Source organism: Euprymna scolopes, chromosome 44, assembly GCF_053919585.1.
Source record: "Euprymna scolopes isolate OS-2025 chromosome 44, ASM5391958v1, whole genome shotgun sequence".
Classification (NCBI taxonomy): domain Eukaryota; kingdom Metazoa; phylum Mollusca; class Cephalopoda; order Sepiida; family Sepiolidae; genus Euprymna; species Euprymna scolopes.
In genome coordinates this window covers 42,852,465-42,874,783 of record NC_136525.1, presented here as the reverse complement: position 1 = coordinate 42,874,783, position 22,319 = coordinate 42,852,465, and the positions used below count along the sequence as shown (strand labels likewise).

The window sequence follows — 22,319 nt, the reverse complement described above, 5'->3', positions numbered from 1 at the left end:
AAAAAAAAAAAAAGGAATTTTTTTTTTTAGATTAGGTCCACCTCCACAATTTTCTTTTAAATAACGACTTTTAAAGGTTTTCGACTATGATGAATACTGTAATCGCATTGAAATTTTTCAGAAATAAGTAGTTATCGAGATATAAAAAGTTGTTTTATGCATTGTATTCTTTGGCGGCCATCTTTGTTACGCGCGTAGATTTGTTTTCGTTGCAGCTTTAAAAGTTTCATTCCTTGCCATAATATTTACTTATTCATAAAAAAAGTTGAAAATGTCGTGGGTTCGTTGGTTTTCTTTTAAAAGTCGCGTAAAAACTACATTTTGTATTATTAATGTTATCGACTTCGTTACATAAAAAAAAAAAAAAAAAATTGTCACAGCTGCTTATTATTTTGATGTAATAAAAAATGTCGTTGAACCATGTTGGTGTTAATAGTATAGGCTTTGTTACAGTAAAAAAAAAAAAAAAAAAAAAGTCGCCGCAGCTTTAACAGTTTCATCCTTGCCGACAAACTTAGATATAAGATCAGGTTGTTTTTTTTGTTGTTGTTGTTTTGTTTTTGTTTTTTTATATATATATAGATGAAACCCAGCTCCTCTACAATTGAGCACTCTGGATATTGGAACAAAAAGTAGGTTTGTATTATTTTGAATATTCGGACTACTATTCACATCTTGTTTATTAATTTCATAACGTTTCAGCCGATGTAACCTTTTTATTTATTTATTTATTTTTATTGCATTTTCACCCCAAAGACACGGTGCCACTTTGATGTAAGGAACTACTTTCTGGAACATAATTTGCATGGATACTGTGTAGGGAGTTAAGCAGCGAGATACCTGTTCACATTACACTTGAAATTCTGCATGTAAGTACAGTCAGGGAAACAGGAACCTAGCAGGGAATTCCAAAGTCTAGTAGTTCTAGGGAAGAAACTATTAGAGTAGAAGGTTTTCTGGCATTTGGGGATCTTTACTGTGTAGAGGTGAGATCTTGCTGCTTGTCAGGTTTGTCGGGGGTATTTACGTCGAGGGGGTACAAGGGCTTGTAGTTCGTCAGAGCACCTACCATCAAAATACTTGTAAAAAAAGGCATTCCAGTCGCATCTTCTACCAGATAGGTAAGAAAGATTTAGTATTAAGCTATTTGAATAAATTAACTGAATTTGGGCATGCACAGAAAGAAGTAAAAATATGTCGGCAAGTTGAAATGAATATTTTGCATTTTAATTTGCTGATATATGTCTGGACGTGTTAGTCGTCCATCCAAAGAAAGATTTTACTCGTTATAAACCATTCTTGGAATATGATTACTATTTCAGATACTAAAAAAGAAATTCACCATTTGAAACACTCGATAATAATTTTAGATTTAACAGAAGAACCAGACGAGTGTGAAATTGTTTGAAATAAATATTGCTATTTATTAAAAATAAAATTGAAAATTTTGTTTTCTCAAATAATAAAATATTCCTCTTCAGGAAATTGGACAGTTTGTTATTTTGTTTGTTTGTTTGTTTTTGTTTTTTCTTCTTTTTTTTTCCTTTTCTTCTTCTTATATGCCATGGTGATGATAAGTCCTGGCCTGATTTGAGGTGCTTCGAGTTAAATGATAAATGATGTTTATATGTCCGATTGCAGTTTTTTGACGTCTGATCACCACCACCTATAATATAAATCTCACGTGTCTGTTAAAATGTATGTATGTATGTATGTATTTCTGCCTAAAACTTTCAACGGAGGCGGCGGATTTTCATGAAACCGGTATCATTTTAAGCTCGACCTTTCGGACGACAAATATCGAAAAATTTGGCTAAAAAAATGAATTCTTTCACCCTCAACTGGGCACTTTTCTACAGGGGGGGGGGTCACTTTTTTCGCCAATATTTTCGAAAGTCATCAACTTCTTTTCGATTGACTAGCCTTAATTTAAACCTTTGCCACTTCCAGTTTGGCGATGGACGCAACAGCAAAGACGTCACTTTTTTTTTTTATATTCTTTTCCTCCTTCGTGGTATGGGTTCGAGTCTGCCTGCCTATTACCACATTTTTTTCGTTTTTTTTTGTTTTTTTTTTGCTCAACACACACTTCCAAACACCCAGGCAATGCCGGGCACTCATGCTAGTGGCATATAAAAGGAAGAAAAAGAAAAGGAAGAAAAAGAAAGGATAAACTGTCCAATTTCCTGAAGATTAATATTTTATTATTTGAAAATTTTAAAAAGCAAAAAAATTCAATTTTATTTTTTATAAATAACAATATTTATTAGAAACAATTTTGCACTTGTCTGGTCTTTCTAACCGTTAATTCTTATATTTCATGTTAATTTCAATGTTATCTGACCAGTTGTTTAAGAGTTTATCGGTTAAATATTTACAAACAGACACATACACACACATGCATACATACATACATACATACATATGTGTACTGTTTTATTTATATAATTTGTTTTGGATTTTCCGAAAATTTTTGCAGAAATTCCATAAATTTTGTGGTTATCGAACTGTTCCAAAAATGAGTACCAAAGAAAGCTAAAATGAAGAAGTACCCAATTTATTTGGAATCATCATCATCATCATCATCATCATCATCATCGCCTTTTTCTTTTCTCTTTTAAAAATTATTTTTAGCAACTTTTGATATTTGACTTGTTGCCACATATTCTCATCAGTTTTTTACATTATATTTTTGATTTTATATTTATTTTTAAATCATTTTGGCATAAATTTGTATCTTGAGGACAATCTTTTGTTTTCGTTTATGAAGACTTCCACTCGGAACAAGGGGAGACAATTCAAGAAGTTCTACAAGTTTTCCAACAATGATTTTTTTTTCAAAACTAGGTGCTTGTGTAGAATAGTAGATTTTGAAACAAACGTATTTCAGGTGTAAACACTATACTTACGGCTCATATCCAAATTAGTGTAAATTAAAAAAAAAAAAAAAAAAAATGAAAAATGATCCAGTAGAAGATGTGCTCGAGCAAGTTTTTAATTAAAAAAAAAAAAAATTAAAAAGAAAAAAGAAAACGTCCACAATAACTGTCAGACATTTTGTATTTTGAAATGGCAGATTGTCAAATTGATTGTTGCAGTTATTTGTGGACTTTTTTTTTTTTTTACATAAACGTACCACTTATCAAGGCCGATAGGCCACTCAAGGATAAGGGTTAAAGAGTGTAGTGTAGTCAAAAGGACAATATAGTAATCGATAGTAATGGAAGTTTGGTAAATTTGTTAATTTAAGTGGAACGGCTCATCAGAAATTTGTTCACGTTGGACTTGAAGACAACCATATTATAGAAAGCTGGAAAGCAGGAAAACGGAAGACAATTCCACAGGCGTGCAGTTCTAAGAAAAAAGCTTTGATCATGGAATCTATGTTTAGGTTTAGGCACAGATAAAGAGTGGGGAAAATTATTGATAATGTTTTCAGCTAGTCTAGTGTTTCTTGTGAAAGTTTGGCGGGGGGGGGGACCATAGACTGAAGCTCAGTCGAAGACTTTCCATGAAAATAACGATAAAGCAGAGACAAACTCGCAACATCTCTTCTGTGAGGCAGAGGTTGCGGTGAAGAGAAAAGGACATCTCCCACCAGGCCACAAAGTCTATTTTGAACCCTATCAAGGCAGGACAAGTCTTTTCTAGCAGCTCCTGCCCATATGTGGCAACAGTACTTAGATTTTAAGAACTTTTCACATCTTAAAAACATGGGATAAATAATAAATTTTATTTTTAATTATGGCTTTAATCATAATTGTTGGAGCAATATATTCGGTACTAATGCACTTATTAATTATTGCTATTTTTTTTAAATAGCATTTTCAAGTTTAACTAAAGTAGGATATCTGTTTTTATCAAATGGTAAGATTAAAATACAGAATAGATACAAAACACTCTCCCCTCCACGTGTTAATAATGGCTTTCTAAATAATAACGTTATTATTTCAGCACAGATCAGTAAGAGCATCAGTAGCCGATTTATAACATTTTATAGTTACTTTTATCACCAAATTTTAATTTTGTAAAAAAAAATAAGTTTGTTTTTGCTTTTTGTTAAGCTATTTATTTTCCTATAATAACCACCTTTTTAAAATGAGATTTTGCATTCGACTTGCTGTCACATGTTCTCCTTTGAAATGAAGACAAAAGTAGAGTTTAGTTTAACAAAGCTTTATTGAATATAATCATCGTATTACATCAAAATGGTGTCGCATTCTAATTATTTGTTTTTTTCTTCGTTGTTGTAGCCAAATTTGAAAATCAATGAATTGAATTTCAAGTAAAAGCAACGGTGTCCACTTAATCGTTATGTCGCAGTAATGAACATATCCAAAAATTATGAAAAACGATGAGGTAGAATATTAATTATTAATGAAAACAGTTTTCGAAGTAGCAAAACAATTTGGGCTTAAGATTTTCAAAATTCACAATATTTCGGCCGATGTATCCTCCTACCTTTTTCAGGAGAATCTTGTCAAATCCAAGAATCTGTATGGAATTTCAAACGGAACTTTATTTAATCCATGGTGGTAGGATGCTCTCGTTCCGTCAACCGTGACAGGGTAAACATCTTAATTATTTCAGAATTGTATTTTTAGTATCATCCGTATCGAGAATAGAACCTTTAACCTCCAAGAGGGTGTCAATTAGAACCGATTTTACTTAGTACTTTATCCATTACGCCACAGATAAAAAAAAAAAAATTAAGAAATATAATATTTTTTTAATTGGAGTTCATTATCATTAATTAATTTATTTATTGCGGACTATTATCCTCATCTTTCTTAGTTGTTGTTTTATGACGTTTCGACCAACTATTCCTCTGGCCTTCATCAGATGGTAACCACGATGGGATAGGAACCTCTGAATCTCCTAACTGCATCCTCAGCAATTACTGCCTTCCATAGTTGTTGTCGTCTTACCACGATTTGGCCAAGTAAGCCTCTGGCCGGCTATGGGTAGGATTGAAACCGCTATCTTCAGACAATTCTCACTTAGAACCTAAGATTCAACGTCTCTATCCACTATGCCACTGGCCCCGAGGGACGATCGAGGTCGGATTTTTTGGTCTTATAAATCAACATTTATTTATTATCTGATCTTTATATAATAAAATTTTTTTTTTTTTTTGTTTTTTTTTTCAAGATTATGACTTGCTGAAAATTTTGAGGTTAAAATCAAATTGGTATTACCAGCTAGCCAGCAACATTAACCCTAATCGAGTTTAACCAGATTGCTCCACAGGAAGAAGTGTCTAGGAAATATCAAATTCACAAACAGTCACCAGTTGCATGGATATTTCGGTTAGGGGAGATGACGCAGTTATGTTTTTGCAAGGAGGTGTCAACGTCCTCCTATATACAGCACCTGATGTTGTGTAAGAGTAGGTATATATATATATATATATATTTTATTACCGTTTTAGCTGCTAAGTTACACATGTTTTGATTACTGAATCGTACCAACGATCAGACAATTTCGTCAGACTTTACTTTTTTTCTGTAAAGTCTGACGAAACTGTCGGATCGTTAACACGATTCAGTAATCGAAACGTGTGTAACTAAGCAGATAAAACGGTAATAAAAATATATTTGCTCTACAATAGTATTGAGCACTCTTTTCAGGTTTTTACTAATTACTATTTGTGCTTAATATATATATATATATATATATAATACTTGTTTATTGTTATATAAACATGCTCACATCCTGCTGCTACAAATAGCCACTTGTTTCAATCAAACAACAGATATCATCAGGCAGCGACTTGACTATTCAAAAGTTCAATGAATAATGGATAAACTATTTGACTTTGAATAGTCAAGTCGCTGCCTGATGATATCTGTTGTTTAATTGAAACAAGTGGCTATTTGTAGCAGCGGGATGTGAGCATGTTTATATAACAATAAACAAGTATTATCAGCTCTTTTTATTGAGCACTATCTAACAACCTCGTTGAATTCATTAGTCCATTACTTTTGAATATAAAAACCCGAGTATATATATATATATATATATATATATATATATATATATATATATATATAAAAATTTCAAAGTGTTCTTTAACATGTTTTATTAACTGTTTGCTTGTATATATATATATATATATATATATATATATATATATATATATATATATATATATATATAAATGTGTGTGTGTGTTTGTCTATGACTGTCAAGCATTATAATCGTTTAACCTAGAGTTCGTTGTGTGTGTAAGCACTAGTGTTGGGACGATTTATCGGAATCGGGAATCTGAAAAATCAGAATTTTCTGGGGTATTAGAATCTGTATCGGAATCAGAAAATTTTGCGCCTATTTTCCGATGCCAAAAACGATTCTTTTAATTATCTTTTTTTATTTTATTTTGTTTTTATAAAACGCCTTCCATTGCTGGTAGTAATAATAAAATGATAAATATTTATTGATTTTAAACTTCTAATAAAGCTAAAATCTATAGATCACCCCTCTCCCCCCCACCTCACAACTGTGTTTTTACGTTTGAGAAAATATATCCACATTTAAGATGTGTTTTATGGTAATCAGGACAAAATAACTATTTCATAGCTAAATATTTAGAGATTTATAAAGAATTGGAATCAGAATCAGTAATTTTATCAGAATTGGGAATTTAGTACGGAATCAGTAATTGTATTGGAATCGGGTAAAAATTATTGAAATCATCCTATCACTAGGATGTACATTTAAATGCAGTTCATGACGGAACAATAATACACATAAATACCTTTACAAAAGAAAGGATAAATAACAATTATTTGAGGTTTCAATATCTGGCCAATCAGGAACATATCAATATCTGGCCAATCAGGAACATATCAATATCTGGCCAATTAGGAACATATCAATATCTGGCCAATTAGGAACATATCAATATCTGGCCAATCAGGAACATATCAATATCTGGCCAATTAGGAACATATCAATATCTGGCCAATCAGGAACATATCAATATCTGGCCAATCAGGAACATATCAATATCTGGCCAATTAGGAACATATCAATATCTGGCCAATCAGGAACATATCAATATCTGGCCCATTAGGAACATATCAATATCTGGCCCATCAGGAACATATCAATATCTGGCCAATTAGGAACATATCAATATCTGGCCAATCAGGAACATATCTGGTCCATTTTTGGTTTTGTTTGACGGAAAGCTGCAATGGAAATGATAGAGCCTCGGGTTTCATATTTCGGCAACTTTTCATTGCAGAGTTTTTTTTCCCCCTTTTGGAAAGTTGCAACGCTGATTCTTTGCTTGTGGGAGGTCATGTTGGTGATGTTCTTGACATATGATCAAACAAAGTAGGTCAGGAGAGGAGGGAAGCCAGTGAGAAAAGGGTACAAAGTCATAGCACTCCTCCTGAAGCCAAGCCTGAGTCTCTTTGGACTTGTGGGCTCTTACCAAGTCCTGCTGCCACACCCAGGATCTGTCAGTGGCCACCTGATTGCACCAGGGATCAATCACCACACTCTTCAGCACATCCAGGTACACTTTGGTGTTGAGTTTCAAGCCGACTTCAAAGATTTGAAGTGACATGATGTGGCCCTCACATGAGACCACATCAACGACTATAACCGTGGGATGTTTGATGCATTAAGCTGTACCCTCAAGCATTGACGATGCTGGCAATGGTCCTGTTTTCATAACTTGGATCAGTAGAGAGAATGAGTTGTACAGCGACGCATCCCCGATCTTGCTCGTTGAACATTGTGTCACTGTCAGACATGATATCATTCTTGAGATTTGTACACAACTGACAAACTAGTAGATGGTCTGCATCAAAAAAAGAAAACCGGTTTTCATCAAACGGAAATGGAATCGTGTTGTCTTTTCTAGGGCGACAATTTTATCGTTCCACCCTGTATAATTGCAAGATTACCAGTTTTTTTGTTTTTTTTGTCACAAGAACCCAAGTTTGCCCAGCTGGGCAAACTTGGGTTCTTGTACCGGAAAAATATCCAGTAAATAAAACATTGTTTAGCAAATTGTTATTTTTTTTCATTTTTTTTTTTTCATTTCCATACACCAAACATGGGTATAAATATCACTAAAACATCTGCTGAGTTATAAGCTTCATTTCTTGCCTGGGTGGGTTGCCTGTAGGCTGAGATAAACTGCGTCTCACACACACACACACACACACACACACACAGACAGACAGACAGACAGACAGACTGGCAAACAGTAGGAAAATTTATAATAAAATTAAACTTTGTGCCTAAATTCACAAATATTTGTTTGTGGAGATTTTTTGGTTTTCTTAATGATCTAAATTAGCTGGAGACTTTATTTTTCTTTCTTTTTTTCTATCTTTCTCTCTCTTTCTCTCTTGGCTTCTCTTTTTTTCAATCTCTCTTTTTTTCTCCCTCTCTCTTTTCCTTTCTGTTTCTTTCACTCACTCAATCTTTCTTCTTTTTTTCTTTCTCCCTCTTTCTCTCTCCATGTTTCCAATTACCGTTCTTTCCTTTTTTCTTTTTCTTCTTTTCTTTTTCACTTTTTCCCTCTTCATTTCTATCCTTCTTCTCCCCCTCCTCTCCTTAACCCTTTCTTCTCTCTCTCTCTTTGTGTATTTTTCTCTCCTCTTCCCTCATTCTCTTTCCTCTCCCTCTCTCTCACACCATTTATTCTTCTTTCTTCCACCTTCCTCTCATCCCTTGCTCATCTCTCTCACAATGTACTTACTCCTCCTCCTCTCTTCCATTCTCTTTCTCTTTCTCTCTCTCTCTTCCATTCTCTTTCTCTCTCTCTCTCTCTCTCTCTCTCTCTCTCTCTCTCTCTCTCTCTCTCCCTCTCCTTCTCTCTCCCTCTTCCACTCTCTCTATCTCTTTCTCTCTCTTTCCACTCTCTCTCCCTCTTTCCACTCTCTCTCCCTCCATAGTTGTTGTCATCTTACCACGATTTGGCCAAGTAAGCCTCTGGCCGGCTATGGGTAGGATTGAAACCGCTATCTTCAAATATTTTTTTCTTACTGTTTGTCATTGCTTGTTTTTAGGTACCGTTGCTCCCCATAGCTGGAAGTGAAGGATGTAGATAGTAATCCACTGATTAGAGGATTTCTGTGGGCATTACAACTTATTGATATGCAACTGCCCAAAGAGATCCGTAATCAATGGATGAAAATAGAAATCAATCAATCCGAAGGGAAACTTTTTTTAAAAAACACGAACCTGTCGGAAACAAAAACAAAAGAAAAAAACATTAGAATGCCGGCATCATAATCATCATTATCATTGTCGTCATCATCGTCGTCATAATCAGCACCAGTGTCATCATGGCCATTATCGCCATCATGGTCATCATCATTATCGTCATGATCATCATCGTCATGATCATCATCATCTGCATCATCATCATCGTCATCATCATTGTCTGCATCATCATTATCATCATCACTATTGCCATTGCTGTCATCGTCGTCGTCATCATCATCACCACCGTCATTGTCATAATCAGCGTCGTCATCATCATTGTCGTCATCACCAACATCATCATCATTATCATCGTCGTCGTCATCATCATCACCACCGTCATTGTCATAATCAGCGACGTCATCATCATTGTCGTCATCACCAACATCATCATGGTTACAGTCATCATCATCACCATTATCATCATTATCATCATCACAGTTGTCATCATCATCGTCATCGTCGTCAGCATCATCAATATACAATATTTTTGACTCGTAATGGGGTATGGTTGGGTGATTCTATTTATAAACGCTGCTGCTAGAAACTGACGAATCAAATCCATGTTCTGCTATCAACCAATCAGAAACCAGAATTGCTCCATAAAAATTAAACCTTTTTTAGTAACGTTGCTTATGTTTTCTTCATGTCAGCACGGGAAGAATCTTTTGCTCTTTGGCTACAAAAAAGTCTGGAACCTGTACAGAACAACTGTCCACTGAGAACTCGTCATCTCCAGGACTTGTATAGAATAACTAACCATTGGAAACTTGTGAAACTAAACCTGGCTTACAACTCAAGACAATTTTCTTTTTTAAATATATAATAAAAAAATTAAAAAAAAACAAAAAAACGGATTTCTGCTTAAAATGCTAGAACTGACTATGGATGTGCATTCTGCACTTTTTGGTCCAAGCTGATTCCTGTATAATAGCTTGGGCCTTACCTCCTTATTTTTTTGTCCATATTTAGCTGGATTTTATTTCTCTTCCCCTCATCATAGTCTCATCAATATTTGTAATGTAGAAACATTAGAGTTTTTCCATTCTCGGGACACGGCTTGTTCCTTGTAGGTTCATACATATTACCACCTGTACTAAAATTTGTGTTCTGCTATCAGCCAATCAGAAACCGGAATTGCTCCATAAAAATTAAACCTTTTTTAGTAACGTTGCTTATGTTTTCTTCATGTCAGCATGGAAAGTATCTTTTGCTCTTTGGCTACAAAATTATAAAGTCCAGAACCCAAGATCGCCCCCCCACTCTCTGTCTGTGCCTAAATCAAAACGCGGATTCCATGAACAAAGCTTCTTTCTTAGAACTGCACGCCTGTGGAACTCTGTTCCGTCGGCCTGCTTCCCTCCGGACTACAACTTGGATGTCTTCAAGTCTAATGTTAACAAATTCCTAATGAACCGCCCCCTTAAGTAAACACTTCATCAAATCTCCACACTAACGTAATGTACTTGCAATAACCCTTATCCCTGAGTGGCTTCCGGGCCTTGATAAGTGGTGATCACTGTGTAAAAAAAAAAAAAAAAAAAAAAAAACCTGTACAGAACAGCTGTCCACTGAGAACTTGTATAGAATCATTGTAAATTCTTCTGAAACTAAACATGGCTTCCAACTCAAGAATCGTCTTCGATTTATTTTAAGTTTTACGTGCAGGCTTGTATTGAACAACTTTTAGAAATTGACTTCCAAACTTATCTAAGTCTTTAATTCTTTATTTATGCCTTTTTCTCTCAAGTCTATCCTTATCGCTTTCTCCTGTATTTTTCTTGGTCTTTATCTGTGAACAGACCCTGCTACCTCAACTGTTCTACATCTACTAAACCAAAGAACTGTCATTCTTTTCATGTGACTATATCATGGAAATTTCCTGTTTCACACATGTCTCTCTATACTATTCAGATTCGATCTTCCTCAGAGGTCATCAGATCTAAGCCTGGCTTTACACGTTCATCGTATCCTATTTATATGATTTCTCTGCTTGCAACGCATGTCTACCCATAATAATTAAATTAAACTTTTAAAATTCTCTTTTTTAAAAAAGTTTGGTCATCATCATCATCATCATCATCATATTCGGTTTTAACGGCCATTTTACGTGCTGGCATGTGTTGGACAGCATTTAGAAATTTTCAAACTGACCTATCTCTGGCCAGGTCTTTATTTATCCTTCCTTCTCCCCGGTCCATTTTTATCATTTCTCCCATGTTTTTCTTGGCTTTCTCCTGCAACCTGAACCTGCTACCTTAACTGTTCTACATGTACGAACCCAAGAACTCTCATCCATTCTTTCAACGTGGCCATACCATCTAAGTCTCCTGATCTGCACACATCTCCCTATACTGTTCAGACCTAATATTCCTCTGGCATGTGTTGGACGGCTTTTAGAAATTGACTTTCAACCCAACCTATCTCTGGCCAGGTCTAACTGTAATTGCATCCTTCACTTATCTGCTTCCATTCAGCACATGCGTCTTCATTTACCAAAATACGTGGGCATTTTATAAAGGAAGCCAACCTTCTTTTAAATGTGTTTCAGCATTTGCTGAACAAGTTAGTTTCTTATCGCACAAAAGAAGACAGTTTTTTTTTTTTTTTTGTTTTTTTTAAATGTTCGTTTCCTTCATTCACATTAATTCCAATCCGAGACACTTGGACATTTATTAAAATTGCCATCTTCATCGTCAGTAATTTACAACAACAAGCAAGGGAGATCATTCTAAGAACTTAACACAAAAAAACAGAACTCAAAGGGAGACAACTTAACAATTACTACTACTACTACTACTACTACTACAACAACAACAACCGGTCGTGAATATGACCTTAAACTATATCCGGTGGTGAGGCCCCAGCTTGCGGGTTTTGGGGAGTGTGGAGCCACCCTTTAATTGCCATTGGTCCCAGGTCCACTCTGACCCGGAGTGGTAGTACCTGTTAGGGTACAAACTATGGGTTAAATAGAAACCAACTTGAAAACAACAAATATATTCTATTAAAAAAATTTCTTCCAAATCTTTGGATTCGGCATCAAATAACCGGAAAAGGGTTGATATGCCGTAAAACAAAAACAACCAATGACCAACTACAACAACCATCGCCAACATCTATATATATTAATACGATGGCGTGTGTGTTATTTTGTGTATCACACTTACATCTTTTTTCTTCAGAGTGACTGTTGTTTAATTGTTATGACCTTCGATTTACTAGACTGAGTGCCCGGCGTTGCCCGGGTGTTTGGAGATAGGTGTTAAGCAAAAAAAAAAAAAAAAAGTGGTTGGAGGCAGTCAGGCTTGAACCCATGACATGAAGGCAGAAAAAAAAGTGGAAGAAAATCTGACGTCTTAACAGTACGCCATAATGCGACTGGAAGTTCGGAACATTAAAATTAGGCAAAGTCAATCCAACTGATACAATGACTTGCAAAAATGGCTAGCAAAAAATCGACCCCTCCTTGTAGAAAACTGCTCAGTTGAGGGTGAAGGAATTAATATTTTTGCCCAATTTTTTTTATATTTGTCGTCCAAGACGTTGCACTTCAAAATGATATCGATCTTGTGAAAATCCGTTGCCTCTGTCGAAAGTTTTAGGTAGGCATACATGATGATTGCAACGTCTTGTCAGACGAGTGCCACTCCCTCAGACATTTAAAATTCATGATCCCAAATACCTGAGGGAGTATCTATACAAAGATGATGTTACAGAGTCTTAGCTTTGTACGACAGCTAAGTCTCTCTCTCGGTTCAAAATGTTGAGATCCAGCAACAAACAAGAGCAAGATAGCCAGCAACAAATAAAACTGCAGACCAGCTTAATGCGGGTAATGGTCTTCCATTTTATGGTTTTTTAAATCAGAGATTTGCTTCTCCTAGAAAGGTTGCCTTCACCACGGCTTACGGGAGCCCTCTCCACCCCAATACACATATACACACACAAATATACACGGTGCTAGTTGGCCGTTGACCCAGAAAAAGAGTTCATTCGCCCTTTGGAAGGTCTTGTTTTTAATGCTTCAGGGAGACTAGCCGCCCTCCTCACCAAACAAGTCTGGTGGGGGAACCATACATACATACATACATACATACATACATACATATATACATAAATACATTTAAACAGACAGGTGAGGTTTATATTATAGATGACCTTCCATATCTTGTAATAAATAATTTTACCAAGAATTCTACGTAAGTTTTGGTTTCGGTTTTGATTATAGCTGAAGAAACTGAAGTTATATATATATATATATATATATATATATATATACACGTTTTATTTTTTATTACCGTATCTTTCTGTTAAGTTACATTATTGTTTCTGCTACCCGGCCGTTTTTTTGACCGTCTGTAGCTTCCTGAGACTTTTACAGTTTTTTCTGTAAAAGTCTGAGGAAGCTACAGACGGCCAAAAAAACAATAATGTAACTTAACAGAAAGATACGGTAATAAAAAATAAAACGCATATTTGCTCTACAACAGTATTGAGCACTTTCTTCAGTTTTTATTAATTACCATTTCCACTAAAATGTGTGTATATATATATATATATATATATATATATATATATATACATATATTTTTTTTTATAAGTTTTGGTTTCGGTTCTGATTCAAGCTGATGCACCTAAGTCATAATGATAGATTTTTTTTTTTTGAAATCACAACTTTATAATATATAAAAATCGATAGAAAATTGACTTTATAATGATATATACAAAATCAAAATATTATATTTAAGCATACTTTACAACTGGACTGCACGCTTTTGGCCAAGATCAAAGTGTAGTATCTGTTCTTTAGATGTGCCACTTCCATTTCTCGTTCTCTTTCAGTGGGGGAGAAATCCTTCACGACTGAGACAATTTTTATTTTTGTACCTTTTCTCCACGTTAAAAACCGACCCTGGTGTCTAACTCTGTCCCGTGGGGAGGCATTGTAAATAGGTACAATAATATCAGCGTGTCTCCATTTACACTGAATATCCACAGAATGCCAACATCAATATATTACATAGGAATTAGTCTCCTGTGGAATTTTCACAGGTCACGCTATTTATTATTAAAGCTACAGTCACCATCATCATCCTAGTCAGTTTAACGTGCTGGCATGTGTTGGACAGCTTTTAGAAATTGACTTTGAAACTATCCTATCTCTGGCCAGGTATTTATGTATCCATCTTTATCTCGAGTCCATTCTTATCATTTGATATAGGCTATGAAGTTTATTTTGAACTCTGTAAACGCAGGATAGGATGCTTCGAGAAACTCATGCCCAGATGTAGCAACTGTATTTGATCTTTGGACGTTTTTGTGTTTTATTTTTATGTTTTATTTATTTTTTTAATTATTTTTTTTTTATTTATTTATTTTATTTTTTATTCTATATTATTTTTATGTTTTATTTATTTTATTTTTTATTTATTTATTTATTTATTTTATTTTTTATTCTATTTTATTTTTATTTTTATTTATTTTATTGTAATTTATTTTATTTTTTATTTAAAAAAATTTTTTTTTATTTTATTTCATTTTTTTGTATTAATAAACCTGTGTACCACCATCTTTGACAGCCGTCACAATGTGAGAGACGACGACACAGCCAGAAGAGAAGACGAAGGAAAAGAAATTCATGGCACACAGTGTCGGGGTCAGTGTAACATACGGTTTTATCAGAGAGGCATGACAACATTGATACTATCTGCTTTAGACTTTCGGATAAATGTTAGCTTATGCTACAACAGGTCACCGACCACTCTAATTTGTTTTTTTAGGGGTATTCGAGGTCGCTGACAATGAATCTGATAATCAAACTCGTCGCAAATTTACTGTTTGCATGGTATGAACCCCTGGACCTTGGGACTACTTTGTGCCATTTCACAGCTTTTGGTAGTGTTTTTCTTACATGATATGTTTGCATGCAAACGGGCGCAGTGAAGTGTCTTATCATATCATGGAGGAATTTTTAAGCGGCCTTTTAAAATAAGGAAGTTTTCCAAAAAGAAAAAAAAAAAAAATGTGGTTCATTTTTTTTTTTTGTCTTACATAGTTTTAATGTTTTTTGATTGATCTAAAAAAAAAAAAAAATAGTTTTCACGAGCTGTTTACGAAAGCATTTTTATGTCCTTCGTTCTTTTTTTTTGGGGGGAGGGGGGTAGAACTTGTGTAGTTTAACAGATGCTTCTGCAGTTTAATTAACCGTTTTTCAGTAAGTAACATGCCAACATTTACCGAGTAGAATACCGTTTAACATTTCACAAAAATTTTGTTTAGATTGGGGAGGGAGGTGCTGGGGTGACAGATTCGTTGTCAGCGACCTTGAATACCCCTAAAAAAAACAAATTAGAGTGGTCGGTGACCTGTTGCAGCGTAAGGTAACATTTATCGTCTTTTGTTCATCAATATATATGTATAAATATTTTATAAACCTATCAATGAGAAAGGAATCAACAGTTCGAGGGAGATTCCAGATTTTTCATACCAAGTAAGATTGTGAAGCAATCGTTTGTGCTAGATCCTATCAAAGGCCTTCGATATATTGAGTGCTATTGCTCTAGAAATAAAACCCCTCCCTTCAAAGGATTCTCTAATCTTATGCGATATTATAGTTAGTACATCAACAGTTAACCTTGTAGGATGAAATCCATATTGCTTGTTACAAGTTCTTGTTTGGACCTTCTCTTATATAATCAAACCATACCCAAGTTCCACCATTACTGATCATTATGGTGATATCTCACGGTCTACTTAACATTCATTAACGCTTATTCTAGAGTGGCCTACGGGCTTGATCAGCAGTGCCCCTTTCCCAAGCAAAAAAAACAAAAAAAAAAACAGTAGTTTTGCTCAGTTTCATCATGGGGCTATAAAATCCTTCTCCATACTCTCTACTCTCCTGAACTTGCACCCATTAATTTTCACCTCTTCCCAGCCATGGAGTTGTTTTGAAAGGAACACATTTTCCAGGGGATGCAGCCTTGATTTCCAAAGTCATGTCATGGTTGGAGGACTAACCATAGTGGTTTACAAAAATGTTCTCCAGAGTTGCATTAAACAGGGAAAATGTGTACCTCTGAGTGAAAGACTAATAACTGTGCCAAGTTTTGTTACTCTACTCCTATGAGAAGTGGCATTACTTATTAAACTGCCCTTGTAGATTAATTTTGCTCGGGTGCTTGACAGTTTGTTGATATATTTCAGATTCAAGCAACTAAGTAATGATATGGATAAAATGTTGGACAAACTAATGAGGTTTTTTTCCTAGGAAATTGGAAGCATTCCTTCTGCACAAAATATAAGAAAAAAAAGACAAATCCAGTCAGCAACTTCTTAAGCCCAATGACAGGAATGTTGTCAAGACGCATTGTCTTGCTGGCATCAATGTTCCAGATAAATTTAACAACATCTTGGATCAATATATATATATATATATATATATATATATACATATATATATATATACATATATACTAGCATGGGTGCCCGGCGTTGCCCGGATGTTTGGAGGTGTGTGTCGAGCAAAAAAAAAAAAAAGTGGTAGTAGGAAGGCAGGCTCGAACCAGTACCGCGAAGAGGAGAAAAAGAATGTGAATAAAAAACGTGACGTCTTTACTGTTACGACCACCGCCAAACCGGAAGTGACGTAGGTTTAAATTAAGGCTAGACAATCAAAAAGAGGGGATGACTTTCGAAAATATCGGCGAAAAAAGCGACCCCCCCCCTGTAGAAAAGTGTCCAGTTGAGGGTGAGGAAATTAATGTTTTTAGCCAATTTTTCGGTATTTGTCGTCTGAAGGGTCGAGCTTCAAAATGATATTGATCTTGTGAAAATCTGACGCCTCTGACGAAAGTTTTAGGCAGACATGCAAACATACATACATACATTTATATATTTGTAACTCAAATACCCTTTATGTAAAATCTCAAATGTTTAGACCAGAAATCTTCTGAGTAATTTGGTAGAAACCACAGAGGTAAAATTTTGTAAAACTTTGACCCCTATTATGACCCCTTAACATTTATTGTTTTGGGCTCAAATCAAGTTAACAAAATTTCTGTTGTGCTGAATTTTCTGTGTATATAGAGTAAGAATTTGTTTGTTTTTTTTTCATCTGGGTGCTATAGTGAAGAAGCACCTTATTTCTTATTTAAAAGTCATGCTATTGGAATATATAACGTGATTTTCGGTTTTAATAACTTTTATGCACGTCACAGGTAGGATTTTTTTTGTTTTTTTTTTATGAGTACTATACTGCACAAGTACCTTATTTCTTGGGTAGGATAATGTACATTACGTCATTTCTAGATGAAACTACTCGATGATTTTACATAATTTTCTGTTGTGCTGATTCTCCGTGTGTCACAGTGTTTTTAAATCAGTGTTATATAGTAAAGAAGCACCTTATTTCTTATATAACTGTCATACTACTCGAATATATTACATGATTTTCGGTTTTGATTACTTTTATATACATCGCCTGTAAGATTTCCTTTGTTTTTCATATGGGCACTATACTGTATAAGTACCTTATTTCTTGTGTAATATACTGTACAATACCTTTTTTCTAATTTAACAATGATAGAACTCAATACTTTTATGAAATTTTCTGTTATACTAAATTTTCTGTTATACTAAATTTTCTGTTATACTAAATTTTCTGTACGGCAAGGGTAAGAATTTGTTTTTCATCTGGGTGCTATAGTGAAGAAGCACATTATTTTTCATATGTAAATCATACAACTCGAATATTTAACGTGATTTACGGGTTTAATAACTTTTATGCGTGTCACAGGTAAGATATTCTTTGTTTTTTTCATGTGAGTACTATACTGCACAAGTACCGTATTTCTCAGGTAGGATACTGTGCGAGTACCTTATTACTTGGATAGACTTTCTTGTACACATGAATACATTAACAAAGTAAGTGATCAGTGTATGTGCCTTTTGGAATATGACATCTAAAGAAATATACAAAACATATACATTACATATATTTCAGAATGATCAGTTAATTAGTTTAGGAGTGAATCCAATACATGCACATATATAAACATATACGCATACTAAACATTCAGAATGATGGGTTAATTAGTTTGTAAGTGAATCCAATAATAGAAATATATAATTATATACACATAATTAAAATCATAATGATCGGTTAATTAGTTTAGGAGTGAATCCAATACATGCAAATATATAAACATATACACATCCTTAAATAATAATTTTTATACTACTACTACTACTACTACTACTACTAATAATAATAATAATAATAATAACTAGCGGGACCTGTGAAAACTCCACAGAGGACTCATCCATATGTAATATATTGATGTTGGCATTCTGTAGATGTTCAGTGTAAATGGAGACGCTCTGATATTATTGTAGCTTTTCTGCAAAAGTATTTATCTAAGCTAGCACGCACGCCTGGTAAAGCCCGGCCGTAAAGTACGCTTAAATATGACATTTTAATTCTTGCAGATTTCGTATATATTATTACAGAGTCAATGTCCTATCGGTTTTCATATATTTATTAAATAAAAGTGAGAATTGTTCACATTGTCCCACTTATTTTCATATAAGATACTAATAACAAATTAAAAAATATATATTATATTAATATTACATATTATATACTACATAACATCTGTTCAGTTGGAAGATGTTTCGTCGAGAAGGCCAAACCAGCTATCACCGTCCATACTACTACTACTACTACTAATACTAATAATAATAATAATAATAATAATAATAATGATGTTGATGATGATAATAATTCATCTAAGAATGTGATAAATTCCTTTACTTACATTATCTGTTGGAAGATATTTCGGCGGGGACGCCAAGTCATCTATCACCGTCTAGAAAACAGGGGAAGTAATTCAACAAAGAAATGTCTCGAGAACTATGCCGGAATGCCAAAAAAAAAACTTGATAAGCCACAAAACAAAATAAAACCAAACATTTATAACAAGAAACGTAAAAAAAAAAAAAAAAAAGATTAAAAAAAAACAAGATAGAAACGCAATATAAGAAAAAAAAAAACATATAATAAAAAAAAACAGACAAACAACAGAAAAAATAAAAAAATAGTATCGTACCTTAAACGTTTCGTGTGTATATGTTATACAAAGTTTGATCCGTTGAACAACTTGCCTAGTAATAAAGGCAATGTCAATTGTTGAAATAGAAAAGGGAAAGGACGGGGGGTAACGGGTGGACGAGTGTGGATTGTGGCCAATCGTGTGTTAGTCACGTAATAAGTTTCTTAGAAGAAATCATTTTCTGAATAAAACAAAACTACTTTAATTTTTAAAATATAAATATAATTATATTTTAAAAATCATATTCTAAAAATAATATATTTGCCGCTCCCCATGTGGGACTACCAAATTGGTTAAAGGGAAAATTATTCCCAACTCGCATTTGGGTAAAAATGCACTTTCCTAAATAATTGAATTAATTCAAAAATATATATATATATATATATATATATATATATATATATATATATATATATATATATATATATTAGTGGCCTGGCAACCGAAGGAGCAAAACTGAAGCTGGCATGCCAGGACACTATATATACAAATGTAGGCAAATTTGTAAATATTTTATTAGTTTTGAAAATTTAGGTTTATTTTTTACCACTTGTCATAAATTTTAAGCACATAATCTTCAAAAAGCCTGCAAATTTTTATGTGGAAATTCGGTAAATTTGCTAACAAGTGGAACGGCTTTATCAAAAACTTGTTTACGTTAGACTTGAACACAACCATATTGTAGTCAGCTGGAAAGCAGGAAAACGGAAGACAATTCCACAGGCGTGCAGTTCTAAGAAAGAAGCTTTGTTCATGGAATCTACGTTTAGGTTTAGGCACAGATAACGAGTGGGGGAAATTATTGATAGTGTTTTCAGCTAAACGAGTGTTTCTTGTGAAAGTTTGGCGAGGGGGGACCATAGACTGAAGCTCAGTCGAACACTTTCCATGAAAATAACGATAAAGCAGAGACAAACTCGCAACATCTCTTCCGTGAGATAGAGGTTGCAGGGAAGAGAAAAGGATATCTCCCACGAGGCTACGAAATCTATTTTGAACTTCGGGGTTATTATTTTTTTTTTTATTTACGACTTTTTTGAGATTATTCTAGATTCCAAACGAGAGGGCCCTGTCAGTGGGGCATTAGAATACGCCGACTGCCCCCTGCAGAGGGTAAAAGTCCCTCAATGGGGGTCCTGGATATGACCTTAAACTATATCCAGTGGTGAGGCCCCAGCTTGTGGGCTTTGGGGAGTGTGGAGCCACTCTTTAATTACCATTGCTCCCAGGTCCACTCTGACCCGGAGTTGTAGTACCTGTTAGGGTCCCAACTATGGGTTGAATAGAAACCGACGTGAAAACAACAAATATATTCTATTAAAAAAAAATTTTCTTCAAAATCTTTGGATTCGGCATTAAATAACCCGAAAAAGGTTGATATGGCGTAAAACAAAAACCAACCAACCAACCAACCAACCAAACAAGAGAGCATCATGAATTTTGGAGTATATAAATAACAAAAAAATATTATAAGAATTTTATAGTGCTAATAGCGCGAAAAGTTTTCGGAAAAGTTAGGTCACGTGGCATCCCGTGAATATCTGTTTCTTGGAAAGAGTGAGTGTGTGGGGAGGGGGGGATAACATAAGTGCTTCTATAGTTTATCGCCAAAAATGGAGACGCCACTTTTGGGGAGCAGCTGTCATTAGAATCAGAGTGAGAAATCAGTATTTTAAAATTATGGCCGAAGTAGGAAATAAATAATAAAACAGATTAAACTAGATATTGATTATTCCGGAAAGAACTATGAAAAAAAAAAATGAATAAAGAAAGTAAAAGAGAACATATATCCGTAATTGTTTAATTGGAAATGTTTCGATTTAATTCATGAAACGTATATATATATTTTTATTATTAAAAACAGAAAATGAAAATGACATATTCATAACTGTCTAAACTGGACGAGCGCCATTTGAAAACGAAAACATTTATAGTATAAAAATGTATTAAACAAATCTACGCGCGTAACAAAGATGGCCGCCAAAGAATGCAATGTATAAAACAACTTTTTATATCTCGATTACTACTTATTTCTGTAAAATTTAAATGCGATTTCCGTATTCAGCATAGTCGAAAACCTACCCAAGTCGTCATTTAAAAGAAAATTGTGGAAGTGGATCTAATTCTAATCTAAAAAAATACCAAATATAATTTATTGAAAAGTCTGCATAAGAAAATATAATTTTAATAAAACAATTTTGCAATTTTTTTGTTATCTATTTCCTACTTCAGCCATAGTTTAAAATACTGATTTTTCCCTCTGATTTTATCGACGTTTACCCGAAAAAAATGTCTCCATTTTCGGCGATAAACTGTGGCAGTACAGTAACATTTACCAAAAAAAAAAAAAAAATAAATAAATAAAAAATAAATAAATAATAATAATAATAATAATAATAATAATTATTATTATTATTATTATTATTATTATTATTATTATTATTATTATTATTATTATTATTCTTCTTCTTCTTCTTCTTCTTTCTTCGCCGCTTAATCTAGATAATCTCCCCAAAAATAGTAAATAAAAAAAATAATGACGGGGGGGGGGGGACTGACTGAACTTTTCCCAAAGTAAAAAAAAAATAAAAACAAAACGACAAAAAAATAATAATAATGGTGGTAGAGGGGGGGGGATTCATAAATAAATAAAATAATGACGGAGAGAGGGGGGATAGACCGAATTTTTCCGAAAGTAAGAAAATCGCAAAATAATGCATCTAAAACCAAGCTCCTATATTTACATCATCAACGCTCTGATTCCCATTTGGCATCAATTGAAATGGATGGCTCTCGTCTAGGGGAGGCCCCATGTTTTGATAAGATTCTGAGTTTGACCTTTACCCCTGATCTGAAATGGAACACGTACATCAAGTCTGTTGTCCAGGTCGCTGGGAAAATGGTGGGATCCTTCTACCGCTCCAGAAGATAGCTAACTGCTGATGCGATTCTCTATCTGAATAAAAGTCAAGTACG

The 22,319-nt window shown here is 34.1% G+C and overlaps 1 protein-coding gene across 2 annotated transcripts in view; it reads right to left on the bottom strand.

Moving 5' to 3' along the window:
* The window catches only part of LOC145268819 (uncharacterized), an 81,214-nt gene that overhangs the window by 57,431 nt on the left and 1,464 nt on the right, over window positions 1-22,319 (bottom strand). The window contains exon 2 of one of the 2 annotated variants that reach the window (XM_080124460.1): window positions 19,050-19,100. Coding sequence is in view for 1 of the 2 variants with exons in the window: in XM_080124459.1 (XP_079980585.1) it covers window positions 9,239-9,793 (555 nt within the window). In the remaining variant the exon portion in view is untranslated. Of the gene's footprint in view, window positions 1-1,445; window positions 19,101-22,319 lie in introns of those variants that run through there. The other variant, XM_080124459.1, reaches the window with a different exon arrangement.